General features: G+C 52.7%; 1 protein-coding gene across 1 annotated transcript; it reads left to right on the top strand.

Annotated features, from left to right (window-relative positions):
• Positions 1–218: 218 nt before the first annotated feature.
• On the top strand, positions 219–8,018 carry TBR1 (T-box brain transcription factor 1). Its single transcript, XM_006274134.4, has 6 exons — positions 219–1,024; positions 1,370–1,524; positions 1,810–1,931; positions 2,248–2,406; positions 3,464–3,525; positions 5,765–8,018. The coding sequence occupies exons 1-6, from the start codon at positions 333–335 to the stop codon at positions 6,606–6,608; spliced, it is 2,034 nt and encodes a 677-aa protein (XP_006274196.1). The 5' UTR covers positions 219–332; the 3' UTR covers positions 6,609–8,018.
• Positions 8,019–14,286: the final 6,268 nt, after the last annotated feature.

Here is a 14,286-nt window from a genome sequence, read left to right as displayed (position 1 = left end):
CCATGATCGTCGCGACCAGGAGCCAGGTGATTATCCTAATTAATGTCTATCTAATTAAATTACTGTCAGCAGTTAACCAATGGCAGGAGCCGTTTCATCCGCTCCACAAGCAGCAAGATCAAAAGTGAGTCTTTCCTGATTGCTGCATAGTGTCAATTGGCCAATCTCTTCTCCCAGGGAAAAAAAAAAAAAAAAGTAAATCAAACGTTTGGGAAGCATTTGGTGGAAGAAGTGCTTTCTGCTTAGCGAGGGTCCCGCAATGTCTAGTTTCTAGTGTTAAGGAGCCCTTTCAGATCCAGGGACTGAAGGGTTATTCTTGTGGTGCTAGAGCTATGCAGCTGGAGCATTGTCTTTCTCCCTCTATCATGCTCTCCAAGAAATTTCTCAATGTGAGCAGCAGTTACCCACATGCAGGCGGATCTGAGCTTGCCTTGCATGATCATCCCATTATCTCGACCACTGACAACCTGGAGAGAAGTTCACCTTTGAAAAAAATTACCAGGGGGATGACGAATCAGTCAGATACAGACAATTTTCCTGACTCCAAGGACACACCAGGGGACGTCCAGAGAAATAAACTCTCTCCCGTCTTGGACGGGGTCTCTGAGCTTCGTCACAGTTTCGATGGATCTGCTGCAGATCGCTATCTGCTCTCTCAGTCCAGCCAGCCCCAGTCCGCTGCCTCTGCTCCTAGTACCATGTTCCCTTACCCCAGCCAGCATGGACCCGCTCACCCAGCCTTTTCTATCGCCAGCCCCAGCCGCTACATGGCTCACCATCCTGTGATCACCAATGGAGCTTACAACAGCCTCCTGTCCAACTCTTCTCCGCAAGGTTACCCAACGGCGGGCTACCCCTACCCCCAGCAGTATGGCCATTCCTACCAAGGCGCGCCTTTCTACCAGTTCTCCTCCACCCAGCCGGGGCTGGTGCCCGGCAAGGCGCAGGTCTACCTGTGCAACAGGCCACTCTGGCTGAAATTTCACCGGCACCAGACAGAGATGATCATCACCAAGCAAGGGAGGTAAGCGGCGCTCTCTGTGGCTGCTGCGTGGAGCCAGCGCGGGCTGGCGGGGCTGGGACGCCGGGCTCCCCCGGCCCGAGCCTGGATGTCTGGGGGACCCGGACCGCAGCCCGCAAGCCTGGGGAAAGCGGGGGGCTGGCGGCGGGTGCGGGTCTCTGCCCTTCCTCCCTGGGGAGGCCCCGCGGCTGTTCCCCCCCTGCCTTTGTCCTCAGCCTTTCCCTGCAGCTCTGCCGGCTTCCCCCTCGGCTACTTGGGGCTCTCGGCTCCCTCGGCCCCGCCGGGTTCCCTCCGCACCCGTGCGCCGCTGGCTCTTCCCTTTCCTCTTTCCCTTTCCCCTGTCCGTAGGCGCATGTTCCCTTTCCTAAGTTTCAACATCTCCGGCCTGGATCCCACGGCTCACTACAACATTTTCGTGGATGTCATTCTGGCCGATCCCAACCACTGGAGATTTCAAGGAGGCAAATGGGTTCCTTGCGGCAAGGCGGACACCAATGTGCAAGGCAAGTGCTTCCAATTAACACGTTTCCCGACACATGCGGAGGTGAGAAGGATTAATTAAAGCCTTTGTGGACTGGCTCTGGCGACTTCCTAGCCGGGAGCGGGCCAAGGCTGGCGTGGGGGGAAGGAGGGTAAAGAAAAGGAGAAGGGAGAAAAAGGACCCGCGGGGAAGGAGGTGGAGGACGCGGCTGATCCAGCCCGGGGAAGCCGGGGTTCGCGGCCCTCCGGGCGGGAGGCGGGTAGGGCCGAGCCGGGTAAGCAGCGCGGGTGTTTTTGTGTCCGTGCAGGAAACCGGGTGTACATGCACCCCGACTCCCCCAACACCGGGGCCCACTGGATGCGCCAGGAGATCTCCTTCGGGAAGCTGAAACTTACAAACAATAAAGGAGCCTCCAACAACAACGGGCAGGTCAGTGGGGCCCGGCGCTGCCTGAGGATCGAGCTCGGCCCCAGCTTTCTCCTTGGCCACATCGCAGGCTCGGGCGGGGAAGCGCAGCCCCGTGGGCTCCCCCCTGCCCGCGGGCTTGCGGCTTTGCCTCTGACCGCACCGCCGAGCAGGGGAAAATCCCGCCCGGGAGCGGGCTGCGCTTCGCCCGGCTTGTCGGGGAGGGATCGGCGGCGGTGGCTTTTCCTCCCGGCGCTTCAGTCGCTCTCAGTGTTTTCCCCCTGCCCTGGCTCTGATGCGGCTCTCTCCCCGGCTCCCCTCCCCTCTCTCTGCCTGACAGATGGTGGTCTTGCAGTCCTTGCACAAGTACCAGCCCCGCTTGCACGTGGTGGAGGTGAATGAAGACGGGACGGAGGACACCAACCAGCCGGGCAGAGTACAGACGTTCACCTTCCCCGAGACCCAGTTCATAGCGGTCACCGCCTACCAGAACACCGATGTAAAGAGCTAGGCGGTCTCCTTCACCCGCGCCGGAGCCTCCCCCGGGCCGCAGCAGCGCTCCGAGCAGGGCAGGCCACCGCCCGCCCTGACGGGGGACGCTGTCCCCTGTCCCAAACATACAGGAGTCGGGATATCTATTTGTAAAAGTTGCAATGCTGTGCCCTTTGCTGCGACCAGCAAGAGCCGCGAGCCCCAAACCCTCGACACTAGCAGGGGTGTGGGTTCATATCTCGGAGCCTTCCCCTTGCCCCGGTTCTCCCAGACGCTGTTTAGTCTGGTGCAGGGTCCGGAGACTAAATATTCCCTTAGGTCGAAACAAGCATCAGTGTCCGTAATGAATCTCTCCCAGGGTGAGCGAGAGGAACCCTATTGGCACTTCCAGGACATGATAGTTGTCAATAGCTATTACCTCCTTTCCAAAAGAACGTGTTCGGTTCTCTTGGGCGGATTTTAAGCAAGTCTGAAAAGAGCCACTGCTCGGTGCTGCTGCCTGCGCTCGGGGTGCTGGTTCATTTCAACCCGACTGCGATCTCGTCAGTGCCTGGGGAAGGGTTTGGTTTGGGTGTTAGTGCTGGGGGTTTGGGTTTTCTTCCTCTCTCTTCTTTTTTTTTTTAATTTAATTTATTTTTTTTATTTTGCCCTCTCTCTGGACGGTAGATATTAAACCTGTCTGCTTTGTTTTTAATTGTTGTGTTCGGTGCTTAGATCATCTCTTCCAAATACTAGGTAAAACAACTCGAAGTAGTAATTATTTCTGATCTGGCATCTTAATTTTTTTTTTAACATTTTTATAAATAGGAATCTAAGAACAATGTCGAATTAAAATATTTCTCCTTGGTATCAGTAATTGATGAGAACGAATGGAAGAGGAGCTTAAACAATTTCCTTGCATTAAGTCTTCGTAAACGATATGGTGGTGGTGGTGGTTGTTGTTGTTGTTTTTAATTTTGAAGAGGGACAATTTGAGCGACTGGATTGTGGTATAATAGAAATGCTCCTGCTTTTTCACCGTGCCTGCCTGTGAAGAGTACTCACTGAGCCTCTCCTCTCCCTAGATCACACAGCTGAAGATAGATCACAACCCTTTCGCAAAAGGCTTCCGAGACAATTATGACACGTAAGTAAACTAGCGTTGTCGCTTTTGCGTTCAGGGAGCGGGGCGCACGTGCGGGCAGAGCTGGGTTTCGCGGCGCAGTTGCGGTCTCTTGAATCCTGACCCGTCCAGTGTTACGGTGCAGAGCTCGGAGAGAAGAGAAAACCGGGTTGCTTACGATCGGGGCTGAATTTTGTGGGTGGCTGAAAATCAGCTTCGGTCTCCCCGAATTTTTGGTGATAAACTCTTGGCTTGCGAGTGAATTTGAACGCCGGGACTGGGAGCAGGCAAATCTCCTGCGCCCGGGTGGTCGCTAGGTGCTGGCTGACACTTTCCCGCCGGCCCGGTGCAGGCGGAGGACGGATGCTCCTCTCACCCTGCGCTTCCACGAGGTTGCACGTTGCTTTGGCAGTTGTGCTGTGGGTTTTTTTGTTTGTTTGTTTCGTTTTGTTTTTCTTTTCTTTTGGGTTTTTTTGTTTGTTTTACGGGTTTATATCTTTGCACCCATTTTGAAGCTCTCCATTTTATTCAGTGTGTGTATTTTGGGCTACAAAATAAGGCCTCCTCTAATGGGGGTTAGGTTGCTGAGCAGAAATGCCGCTGCGTGTGCTGCTGGGCGCTGTACCTCGAGTTTGGAAGCACATCTCTTCTTTCTGGGTGGAGCTAAAGCCTGCAGGGCTTTTGTTTTGGCTCGCCTTCCAGAAAGGCATTTCCCCTGGCTGCTCCCGCGCGCACTCATGCTGTTGTCACTCAAGTCGGTGCCCAGACCCGCGCGTCTGGCCAGGTGTGAAGCTCTGGCTACTCCTTATGTAGCGGATCCGGGCTTCGCGCTTGGCTGGGGGGCTCCCCTGCGGCCCCGCACCCAGTCCCGCTGCCACCACGTGCGCCCCGAGGGGACTCCGCTGCGCTCAGGTCCGCTGCTTGCCCTGGCGAGGAAGACGCTGGTTCTCTGCCCCCCTGCCCACTGGAGCTGGGGGGCAAAAAGACACCCCTCCCGCCGCGGGTCTTTGGCTCGAGAGCAGCAAAGTCCACAGCAGGGCGATCAGCTCAGTGACAGTCGGGGAGGAGGTCACCCCCCCTTCCCGGAGCAACCGGGCAGCTCCGCCGTCCTGGGGAAGGGCTCGGCTCTCGGGCAGGGGCAGGACGGCGCTTTGCGGGAGCCCCTACTTGTGGGTTGTTCCCAAGGGGCCTCAGTCCTGTTTCTCGGGGCTGGGAACGGCACGCCTCGAGGACAGGAGGTTTGCCTCATTGAATCAAGCACTTAAGCACGTGCTTAACTTAAGGCGTCTGCGGAAACCGCTCTCTGTTTAGCAAAGTTAATACTCAGCAGGAGTAAATGCAACGTTTTGGAGCGAGGAGTTGAGCCAGGGTTTGTGCTGTGCGAAATCCAGGCCTAAAACGAGGGTGGGATGAAGGTGTTGGCTCTGCCGGCCGCTGACTTGCACGGGGCACCTGCCTGCACCTCTCGTCACGCTGTGTTTGCGTCTTCCCCGAGGCGGGCCGGGGGGGGGGGCCGGGGCACGGCCGCAAGTGTCGCCCCAGCCGGAGCCCTCTCCCGGGTGACGGGCCGAGGGCCTCCCGCGTCTGCCTTCCTTCCCGCAAATGCACCCACTTAAAAGGCGCCTCTTAAACAAGCCGGAAAGAAAAGCCAACACCCTGAATGTTGTCCAGCACGTTGAATTTGCTCAAGGGCCAAGTGTTTTCTGGAGAAGTCAATTTAGGAGGAGGGGAGGGTTAATGAAAGTCAAAATGTAGCCTAAATGAAAAGCACGGGCTGGCATGAAGGTTCGATGGGCACGAGCTGCAGGCCAAGGAGGATTGGGGAGGCAGAAATGTATAGCTTCTTCAGCAGGTGTTTCAGGGTTAGCTTCACTTCACTTCAGTTCAGTAAACCCTGCTGGCTCGTCTCTGGCTTTGAACAGTAAGTGTTCAAGAGCTGGGGTCACCTGTTGCCCCTGGGCGCGGGAGAGGGGCGCTGGGGGCCGCACAGACGGGGCGGCCAGAGACAGGAGCTGGTCCCCCACCCCGCAGGCACGGGCCGGCCTCTGGCTTGCTGGGCCTCTTCAAAACTTTGCACTGCGAGCTCAGGCTTGCGGGGGGAGGTGCGGGACAGCCAGGGCCCTGCAGCCGAGCGCTGCCCCGGCGGCCGGCCGGCCTGCCCGGGCTCCCCGCTCTGGGGCCGGGGGGCAGCCGGCTTGTCTCGGGCCCGGGAGGGCAGGACCCGGCACCCAGCGCTCTGCTCTCCCCTCCTTCTCTCCGGCAGGATCTACACGGGCTGCGACATGGACCGGCTCACGCCCTCCCCCAACGACTCGCCCCGCTCGCAGATCGTGCCCGGGGCCCGCTACGCCATGGCGGGCTCTTTCCTGCAGGACCAGTTCGTGAGCAACTACGCCAAGTCCCGCTTCCACCCGGGCGCGGGCGCCGGCCCCGGGCCGGGCACGGACCGCAGCGTGCCGCACACCAACGGGCTGCTGTCGCCGCAGCAGGGCGAGGACCCGGGCGCGCCGTCCCCGCAGCGCTGGTTCGTCACCCCGGCCAACAACCGCCTCGACTTCGCCGCCTCCGCCTACGACACGGCCACCGACTTCGCCGGCAACGCGGCCACGCTGCTGTCCTACGCGGCGGCCGGCGTGAAGGCGCTGCCGCTGCAGGCGGCGGGCTGCACGGGGCGGCCGCTGGGCTACTACGCCGACCCGTCGGGCTGGGGCGCCCGCAGCCCGCCGCAGTACTGCAGCAAGTCCAGCTCCGTGCTGTCGTGCTGGCCCAACAGCGCGGCCGCCGCCCGCATGGCCAGCGGCAACCCCTACCTCGGGGAGGAGGCGGAGAGCCTGGCCCCCGAGCGCTCCCCGCTGCCGGGCGCCGAGGACTCCAAGCCCAAAGATTTGTCCGACTCCAGTTGGATCGAGACCCCGTCCTCCATTAAGTCCATCGACTCCAGCGACTCTGGGATATACGAGCAGGCCAAGCGGAGGCGGATCTCGCCGTCGGACACGCCGGTGTCCGAGAGCTCCTCGCCCCTCAAGAGCGAAGTACTGAGCCAGAGGGACTGTGAAAAGAACTGCGCCAAGGACATCGGCTACTACGGCTTCTACTCGCACAGCTAGAGCCGCCCGGGCCCTCGGGCCCCGCCAGCGACCGCCGCCGGGCCTTTTGCACAGCGACCTCGGCAGTCAGCGCACTGAGCTCCACCTTTTCACCTGGGCTGCGATGTCCCCGCGGGCCCCCGCCTGCAGGGGCCCCCGGCGCTGAGACCGCGACCCCGCCGCGGACTGTCCCAGCCTCCTCGGCCCACGTTAGACTCTCAAACACTCAGCGCTTCCTTCCTTTGCCCCTGGCTGGATAGTAGGGGGTGGTAGTGATAGTGGGACAGAGCCTGTGAGACGCCTGTACATAGTGTTTAATTCCCTGTACCGGATGGTTCTGCTCTCTCCGTTCCCATCGTGAAGTCACAAAACTAGCTCTCGTTTAACTTTCTCCATCCCTCCCCTCCCCTCCCCCAGGTTCTCTCTCTCTTCCAAATGCCTCTGGAAAGATGAAATGGCCCAGAGCTGTAGCAGCGAGTAATGGGTTTCTCACTTCCCTGCAATCCCGCGCATGAAATAATTACTCTGTGCCCTGGGCTAACACAGCTAAGGAGTAGCTGAGCTTCCCCCTCGAACGGGGAGAGCTCCATCTTGTAGGAAAGTCGATTAAGTAGCATGACGCCTTCAAACAGCAAAATTAACTGCATCTGTATCTCTTTCCCCCCCTCTTTTAAAACGAACAGCTCGATATCAGCAATATTATTATTATTATTTATTATCCTTTTTTTGTTGCGTATTTGTTCCCCCTCCCCCCCCTAAAGTGCCAAATCCATTACTGGTCTGTGCAGGTGCCAAATATGCTGACAAACTGTTTCCAAATTTCTTTGCAGTTTCTCCCCCTTTATTTATATTGCTGTAAATCTTTGTAATGAATAATCTACAAACGATATAGACGACTGAATTGTTGGTAACCATAGTGTAGTCCAGTGAAGATGAATTGTGAGCTGTATATTTTACTGCATTTAGTTTCGGAATTTGACTTTTTCAGAAGAGTAGATGACTGAGATCGGACTTCCTGGGGAATACAGTAGGCGTGACAAGAAGAGTGGTCTTTCCTGTGAGCCTCTGACTTCATGTGCGAAGGAGCATTCACCCCCGCCCCGCGCCCCTGGAAGTAGAGTAGCGAGTCGGTCCGATTCACGCATCTCATCTGGGGGACAAACCTACAAAGTTCAATATGCATCGGGCTAAAGATTCAGTCTAGATTCCAGTCGACGGGGACACTTTCCTAATAGAAATTCAGGGTCATAAACGTGTGCATATTTTTGACTCTCTTCTGTAAATCTAATGTTGTGATTTTTATATTTGTTCTGTTACGTCTGTGGAACTGAATGATTTATACAAGTACATGCTCCATTGAGAAATGTTTCGTTTTTTGCCCGTTTGTATTGTCTGTGTATAACAAGTAAAATAAACCTGGCAAAAATATAACCCGGTGTTTGGAAGCAGTGTCACGTTGTGCAGAGCTCGGAGAGGGGAGTTAGCTCCTCACTGACTGGGGTGGCGGGCCATCCCTCCTGCTCCTGCCAGCTCAGGTGTTTTTCCTGCGTGAGCTTTTCCACCCCCCTGCTTTCCTAGTTCAGGGAGGGGGAGAAGGGAGCCCGCGTGCAGTGACTGTACTTTCTCTAGGACCTCGGGCCGAGCCCTGCAGCAGGCTCTGCCCCGCGAGGACTGCCGTCCAGCCGCGGCGGGCGCCGGAGGCTTCAAGCCCGTCTCTCGAGGTGCGAGCGCGGAGCCGGGGCAGGCCCCAGCCTCCCGCCAGCTGGAGGGAGACCGACCGGCTCCTTACAACCGTCTTGCGCTTCCCACCGGGGCGCCGGACGCGTCGCTGCCGCCTGCGCTGCGCCGCGCCGCGCCGCAGGCCTGTGTCCGCCGGCCGAGTGCGTGGGCCCGTCCATGTCCCCGTCCCCGTCCCCGTCCCTGTCCCGGCGGCCGCGGGCCCGGGCGACACTCGTCTCGCGGGCTCGGCCCGGAGGGCGATGCCGGCGCCTCCCGGGCCAGCCTCCCCCTCTCCCTCGACGGGCGGCGGAGGAGCGCGCTGCCGCCGGACGCCGCTAGGGGGCTCCGCGCCGTGTCCGCGCTCGCGGCCCCACTTCTGCCTCCCGGGAAGGGCGTCGGGGCCCCCAGCGCCCGGGGGCGGCGAGCGGGCAGGAGGCGGGGGGCCCGTCTGAGCGCACCCCGCAGCTCGGTGGTTTCCCGCTGCCCGGCCCGGCCCGCGGGGAGGCCAGCTGCGGGGGCGCCGTCCCAGGGCTGGAGGGGGCGAGGAGCCGCCCGGCTGCCCCGCACCGCTCGCTGCCCGACGGGGTGCCCGGCCGCGGCGCGGGGTCGCGCCCCGCCTCTGCCCGCGCCGGGGAGCTGGGGCCGGGGGCTCGCAGGGGCCTGCCCGCCTCGCCCTCCCACCGCCGCCCTGCTCGTAGCTGCGGGGGGCTCGGGCGCCGGGACGGCCCCGCCGAGGCGCCCGGGCCGCGCTGCTGGTTTTCACAGCGATGCTCTTGGCCCCGAGTCAAGCCCCTTTCACCTCCGCTTCGTCCCTAGCGCGGGAGTCGGCCCAGAGGCGGGGGAGCCCCGTCCGGGGCTGGGTGGGGCTGCTGGGCCGTGCGGGTGGGAAAGGGGCTCTGCCCGCTCCTCCACCGCGGGGCTGAGGTAAGCCCGCGAGGCCCGGCGCCTTGTGGAGGCAGCGCACGAGCTGGACGCGGTCGTTTCGGAGCTGTCTCTGCGGGAGAGGGGACAGGGACGGGGACAAGCCCGCTGGAGTGAAGAGGCTGAAGGCCCTGGGCAGGCGGGCGGGCGAGCGGCCCTCGGCCCGCTTCTCGGGCCGGCGGGGCGGCCCCTACAAGCAGGCACCCCGCGTCTGCCCCGCTCCGCCGACATGGTGACTAACTTGTGTGCGCTCAGCTGAGCTGAAGCAACAACCCCCCCTTGCCTGAATTTGTTACTCTAATCGCATGCATTTGACATGCCGCATAAGTCGTATTTTTATTCCAGGCATGGAAAGCGGGCTTTTCATTGAATTCTCCTGTTAAACTACCCGTGCAGTTGCTCTCCCTTTGCTTGGTTGGACTGGCAGACAAAAACCTCTCAGGAACAGATAGTCCAGAGCAAAGAAGTCTGAAGTGTAAGAACTTTCTTGCATTGTCACTTCGCTGTATTCTATTTCACATCAGTGCCGTATCCAATATAATAGGCGAATTTACACTGTAGCAGATCCTGCACGATTATGCTCTGCATATTTGATGACACATTGCATATTTTAACAGGGTTTTTAATGACTGATTGAAATGTTTGCTAAGTTATTTTTTAAATGCTGGAGGAGAGAGAGTTGTGGAAAATGTGTGTAATGGAATAGTGAGATGGATAGGAGGATTTTGATTGATGGCATGAGGAAGCAGATGGATGACTAGGTAGGTCAGAGGTAAAGATGCCTTTGACAGCTTTTTAAGTTCCTCTGGCCATTTTGGTCCAATGAATCATGCAAATTATGTGTATACAATCAAACCGATGTCGCTTCATCGTATACTGTTGTAGTCCTCATCCTCTCAAACCCACCCTAACCTTCTTTCATCACCACTTGATGTGCTATGTTTAAACTGTATTGCAAGATCCTAAGGAGGCAGGAATCTGTCTTGTATTACTTGTCAGAAAAAAAGTAAACCTATGGAGTTACATGAACAACCACAACAGATTGGGAGAATAGGCGTAATGTGAAAACGTTCCTCTTAATTTTCTGTAACTTGTCCTCACTCCCTTCCCTGAGACACTACTTATGGGACCTCTGTTGAACAATAATTTTTTTTTTTTTTGCAACCTGCAGAAGGCTGAATCTGGTGATCAGAGATCTAACTTGCATAATTTTCCTAAAAGCAATGAGCAATGGCCAGGGTATAATCAAAAGCTTTTCTTTCTCTTTCCTAATTTTTGGGTGTTTTGCATGTTTCCCCCACAAATTACTTCACAAGCTTGGATTTCTCTGGTTTGTTTTCAGTCCAAAGGTTATTGTTTTTGGAAGGTTTGTTCAAATTAATTTGGATTATTTATGATATTAAGGAATAATGTGTGTGCAGGTGCGTGGGTGTTGGGTAGTGAGAGAAAAGGATTTCTCATGAAGATGTTTTTCAAATGCTAGCATTGTGCTCAGTTAACACACATTTTTGCTTTAAAAATTAACTTTGTTATAAATTTTACAGTGGGAAATGCGTGGCTTAGCACAATCAAAAAAATATTTGAGAAACAAAATGGTTTCAGATGCATGTATACCTTCAAGACTTTATTTTGTTTAGCTAAGTAGGTGTAATATATGAAGGTAGCCACATGCTAAACAGATATATGTACGTTTATCTCGGTGATCACATATTGCAGGTTTATCTAAATGTTACATAATATGAGAACACAAACAAAATACTACTTAATTTAACCAGTTGACTCTCTCCTAACTTGTTGAGAATTTTGTTCATTGTTGAGCATAGGTAATCTTTTCCATTGTGTATAGTTAGAACCTTAATCTATGAATAAATATGTCAGAATCATGCCTGCAAATAGAAAAGCAGCCTGTTTTTCCTTTTTAAAATGATTTAACCCCCCTATAATATTGTTTAAAAAGTACTATGCCATTATGTCTTCATTTTTAAATAAGAAATAGGTCAGCAGTGACTTGGAATGTGTTTTGAGAGGCACTGAGGGCAAAAGGTTGACAATTTATCCTGCTGCCTTAGGCCTTTATCTTGCATCTTCTTTAAAATGTGTGAGTAACTTTAAGAACAAGGGCATTCCTATTAAGATTACTCGCTTGTGTAGAGCTTCAGAAGCAAAAATGTTTTCAGGATCAAGACTTTTCCTAATGATTGTAAGATTATTATATTTAGAACTGTCTGGTTGACTAGGAGTGGTCTTAACGATTCTAAATGTTTCCTTTAGTGGAAATGCAGTATCACTGAGATAATGCACTGTGTTATATAAGATCCCATTTGATATTTTTAAGTAAATTATCCTAGGATTCTTGGTATTTTTTTTCAGTTCTTCTGTAATTGTGCATCAAAATGTGACTTAACAACAGTCTCTTGTATATAGTTACACTTTACTTTTTTAATGTGCCATGTTATGGCATTAATTTTTAGCAGGATTCACACTTGAAATAAATTTAGTCCTGGATTGACTGCTCTCTATTTATTGTTCATGGAACCAGTAGAACCCATGATTTGAGATGACAGGGTATTTTGCACTCTGTGTCTGTTTAAGAAGAGGGTACCAAAACATACACCATTTTGGATAGAGGTGTCTGCCCACTTGGAAATGAACTGAAATAACTCATTTTAATAAGTGATACTCATCAACTCTTTTTAAGAAATGTTCTTTATGGAAGGTAAGCATCTTGCTTAGATCATTCCTTTTTGCAAAAGTGCTTGCTGAGGAGAGAAAGGTTACCTCGTGGGATTGGGCAAAACATAAGATTGTTAGGGTTTTATATTCCTGATAATTGTGGATGAGGGATTTAATCCTAATTCCTGTCAGGGCCTTATCCATGACAGGAGGTCCCTTATCCTTTAAGGTTTTCCTTACCCCTTATCCTTCCTAATTTGTGTCAAGGCCTTGCTCTTATAGAATGCTTTATGGAATGCTAAGGCAAGGATCTTGTTCTATGGACAATGGATCAGCAAGAAATTCAGACCTAATCTTTGCAGGCTGTCAAGGGACAAGACATTTTACTAGCCAGCCTTCCTCCCATGAGTATGGGTAGCTGTCATACTGTGCTAGCCATGGGTGACGTATAAGTACTGACAGTGGGGGAACAAAACGCTGCACTGCTGACACCCCTGCTGCTGCCAGGCATTGGGTCTGGCTGGTCGCAGCCCCATGCTCTGCTGTTGGTGCTGAAGTCACACTGCTGCTGCCATCCCCACTGCTGTTGGGCCCTGGCTGCAGCCAAGCTGCAGCCCTGTGCCCAGCACAAAAATGGGGGGGAGCGGACTCCCCCGAAGCATCACCTATGGTGCTAGCCATGCTAATAACTCCCCCCCCACACGTCGCATTGGGTTAGTTCTGTAATGGTGAAGCCTGACAACCAGTAACCCAAATGACAATTTGCTTTGTAGGTTTCGTGCCTTTTTTCAGAAGACAGCAAAGCACATACCTCCCATTTCTATTACCTGACCTTCTCTCTAGCCAGTCTAATAAAGCTTGTTGCTTCCATTTTAGCAGAAGCTTCCATTTTAGAAGGAGCTTCCCTCTACCAGCCCAGCTCACCTTATTGCACATTGGGTTTCTTCTTAGAGCATTTGGTCCATGCTCACTGCTGATACAGAACAGGTCCAGAACATTGACCTCCAGATAACAGGTTCTGCTTCTGAGGATCAGTCCCCTGAACTATCTAGCCACTGAAAAGTTTATTTCCCTTAGGAACGGGCTACTTTTTTAAAGGGACCTAAATGATTTAGGAGCCTAGTTTCCACATTCAGAAATTACTTAAGCATTTGAGAGCTGAAATCTCATAAAAAATGAGTGGGACTTCTAAATCACTTCTGCAGGTTTTCAAATTACACCCACCTATACATTATTGAGCCCCCATTTTCAATAATTGAAGATTCCCCCCTCTCCCCCCCTCCTCCCCCCAATGATTATAATGAAAATATTACAGGCCAAATCCTCAGCCAGTGCAAATTTGTGTAGTTTAGTCATTCTCAACCAGTGTGCCAGATCCTTTTAAGGGTACCTTGGGGTGCTGTGTAGTATTAGGTATACAAATATCTACACATGATTCATAAAATAAACCCAGAGGTTTCAAATAGGAATCCATGGTGTCAAAAATATTCTGACTTGTGATCTCCCTGAGTTCTTTGTAGCAGAATTGCTCTGTTATTTTTCTACACTAAAAAATATTAGTGGCAGCTAAGAGCTGGCATTTTCTGAGGGGTGCCTTGAGTCTAAGGAGGCATGCCATGAGTCTAAAAAGGTTGAGAACCACTGTTGTAATTGTATTGACTTCATCTATGACAGGATTCTCTGGCCCTCTGCTTTGGACTGTATCGGCAGAAGGTACGGTTTGTTTGAAAAGAGAGTCGAGTTATCCATAGGTTATACTATAAACTATTTTCTTATGTTACTGATGACTCCTTTTGTGTGTTGGTGTATGTTTTCCACCTCCTTTTTCACATTTGCACTTAATTAGCTAGCACACTGAAAATCAGTCAAGTTCAATTTTGCTCATGTTTACTTTTGCTGTTAGGTTCTCAGAGTTGTAATATTTCAAACACGAAGGGATTATTTTTTAAAGAATATACTTAATTTTTTACATTGAATGAAGAAAGATCCAGGTGGTTCTAGCTTTCCTTGTATAAGGTTGAATTTTGGGCTGAGAGAAATAAGTAGATCTTAATATACATGGAAAGTTGTATTTCAGTCAGTAGATCTTTCAGTTTCTTTAATGAGAAAATAGTTCTCAGTGCTTCTTAGACCATCTAAATATAATATACAGTTGTACAATTAATATAGTCATAATTTAAAAATCTCTACAATTTATTTTTTACAATAGAGTTTTATAGGCTCTTCATTTTTAGATGTTGTGTTAAATGCTCTGATAAGATTAATCTTGGATACTTAAGGTTTTAATTTTACCTTTATGTGTCTGTATTACTTCCAGCCAATGTTCTGTTATCAGTGGATAGGATTCCTAAATGATATGTTTTTCTTTTCAATTACAATTTAATTA

This window comes from Alligator mississippiensis, chromosome 4 (assembly GCF_030867095.1).
Source record: "Alligator mississippiensis isolate rAllMis1 chromosome 4, rAllMis1, whole genome shotgun sequence".
Lineage (NCBI taxonomy): Eukaryota > Metazoa > Chordata > Crocodylia > Alligatoridae > Alligator > Alligator mississippiensis.
The sequence above is the reverse complement of the archived record's forward strand: the minus strand, read 5'-3'. Positions and strand labels throughout refer to the sequence as shown.

Coding starts and splice junctions, on each gene's coding strand:
- TBR1 (XM_006274134.4), top strand. CDS start 333: ATGCAGCTGGAGCATTGTCTTTCTCCCTCTATCATGCTCTCCAAGAAA. Junction 1,025..1,369: donor ATCATCACCAAGCAAGGGAG/GTAAGCGGCGCT, acceptor CCCTGTCCGTAG/GCGCATGTTCCCTTTCCTAA. Junction 1,525..1,809: donor GGCGGACACCAATGTGCAAG/GCAAGTGCTTCC, acceptor GTGTCCGTGCAG/GAAACCGGGTGTACATGCAC.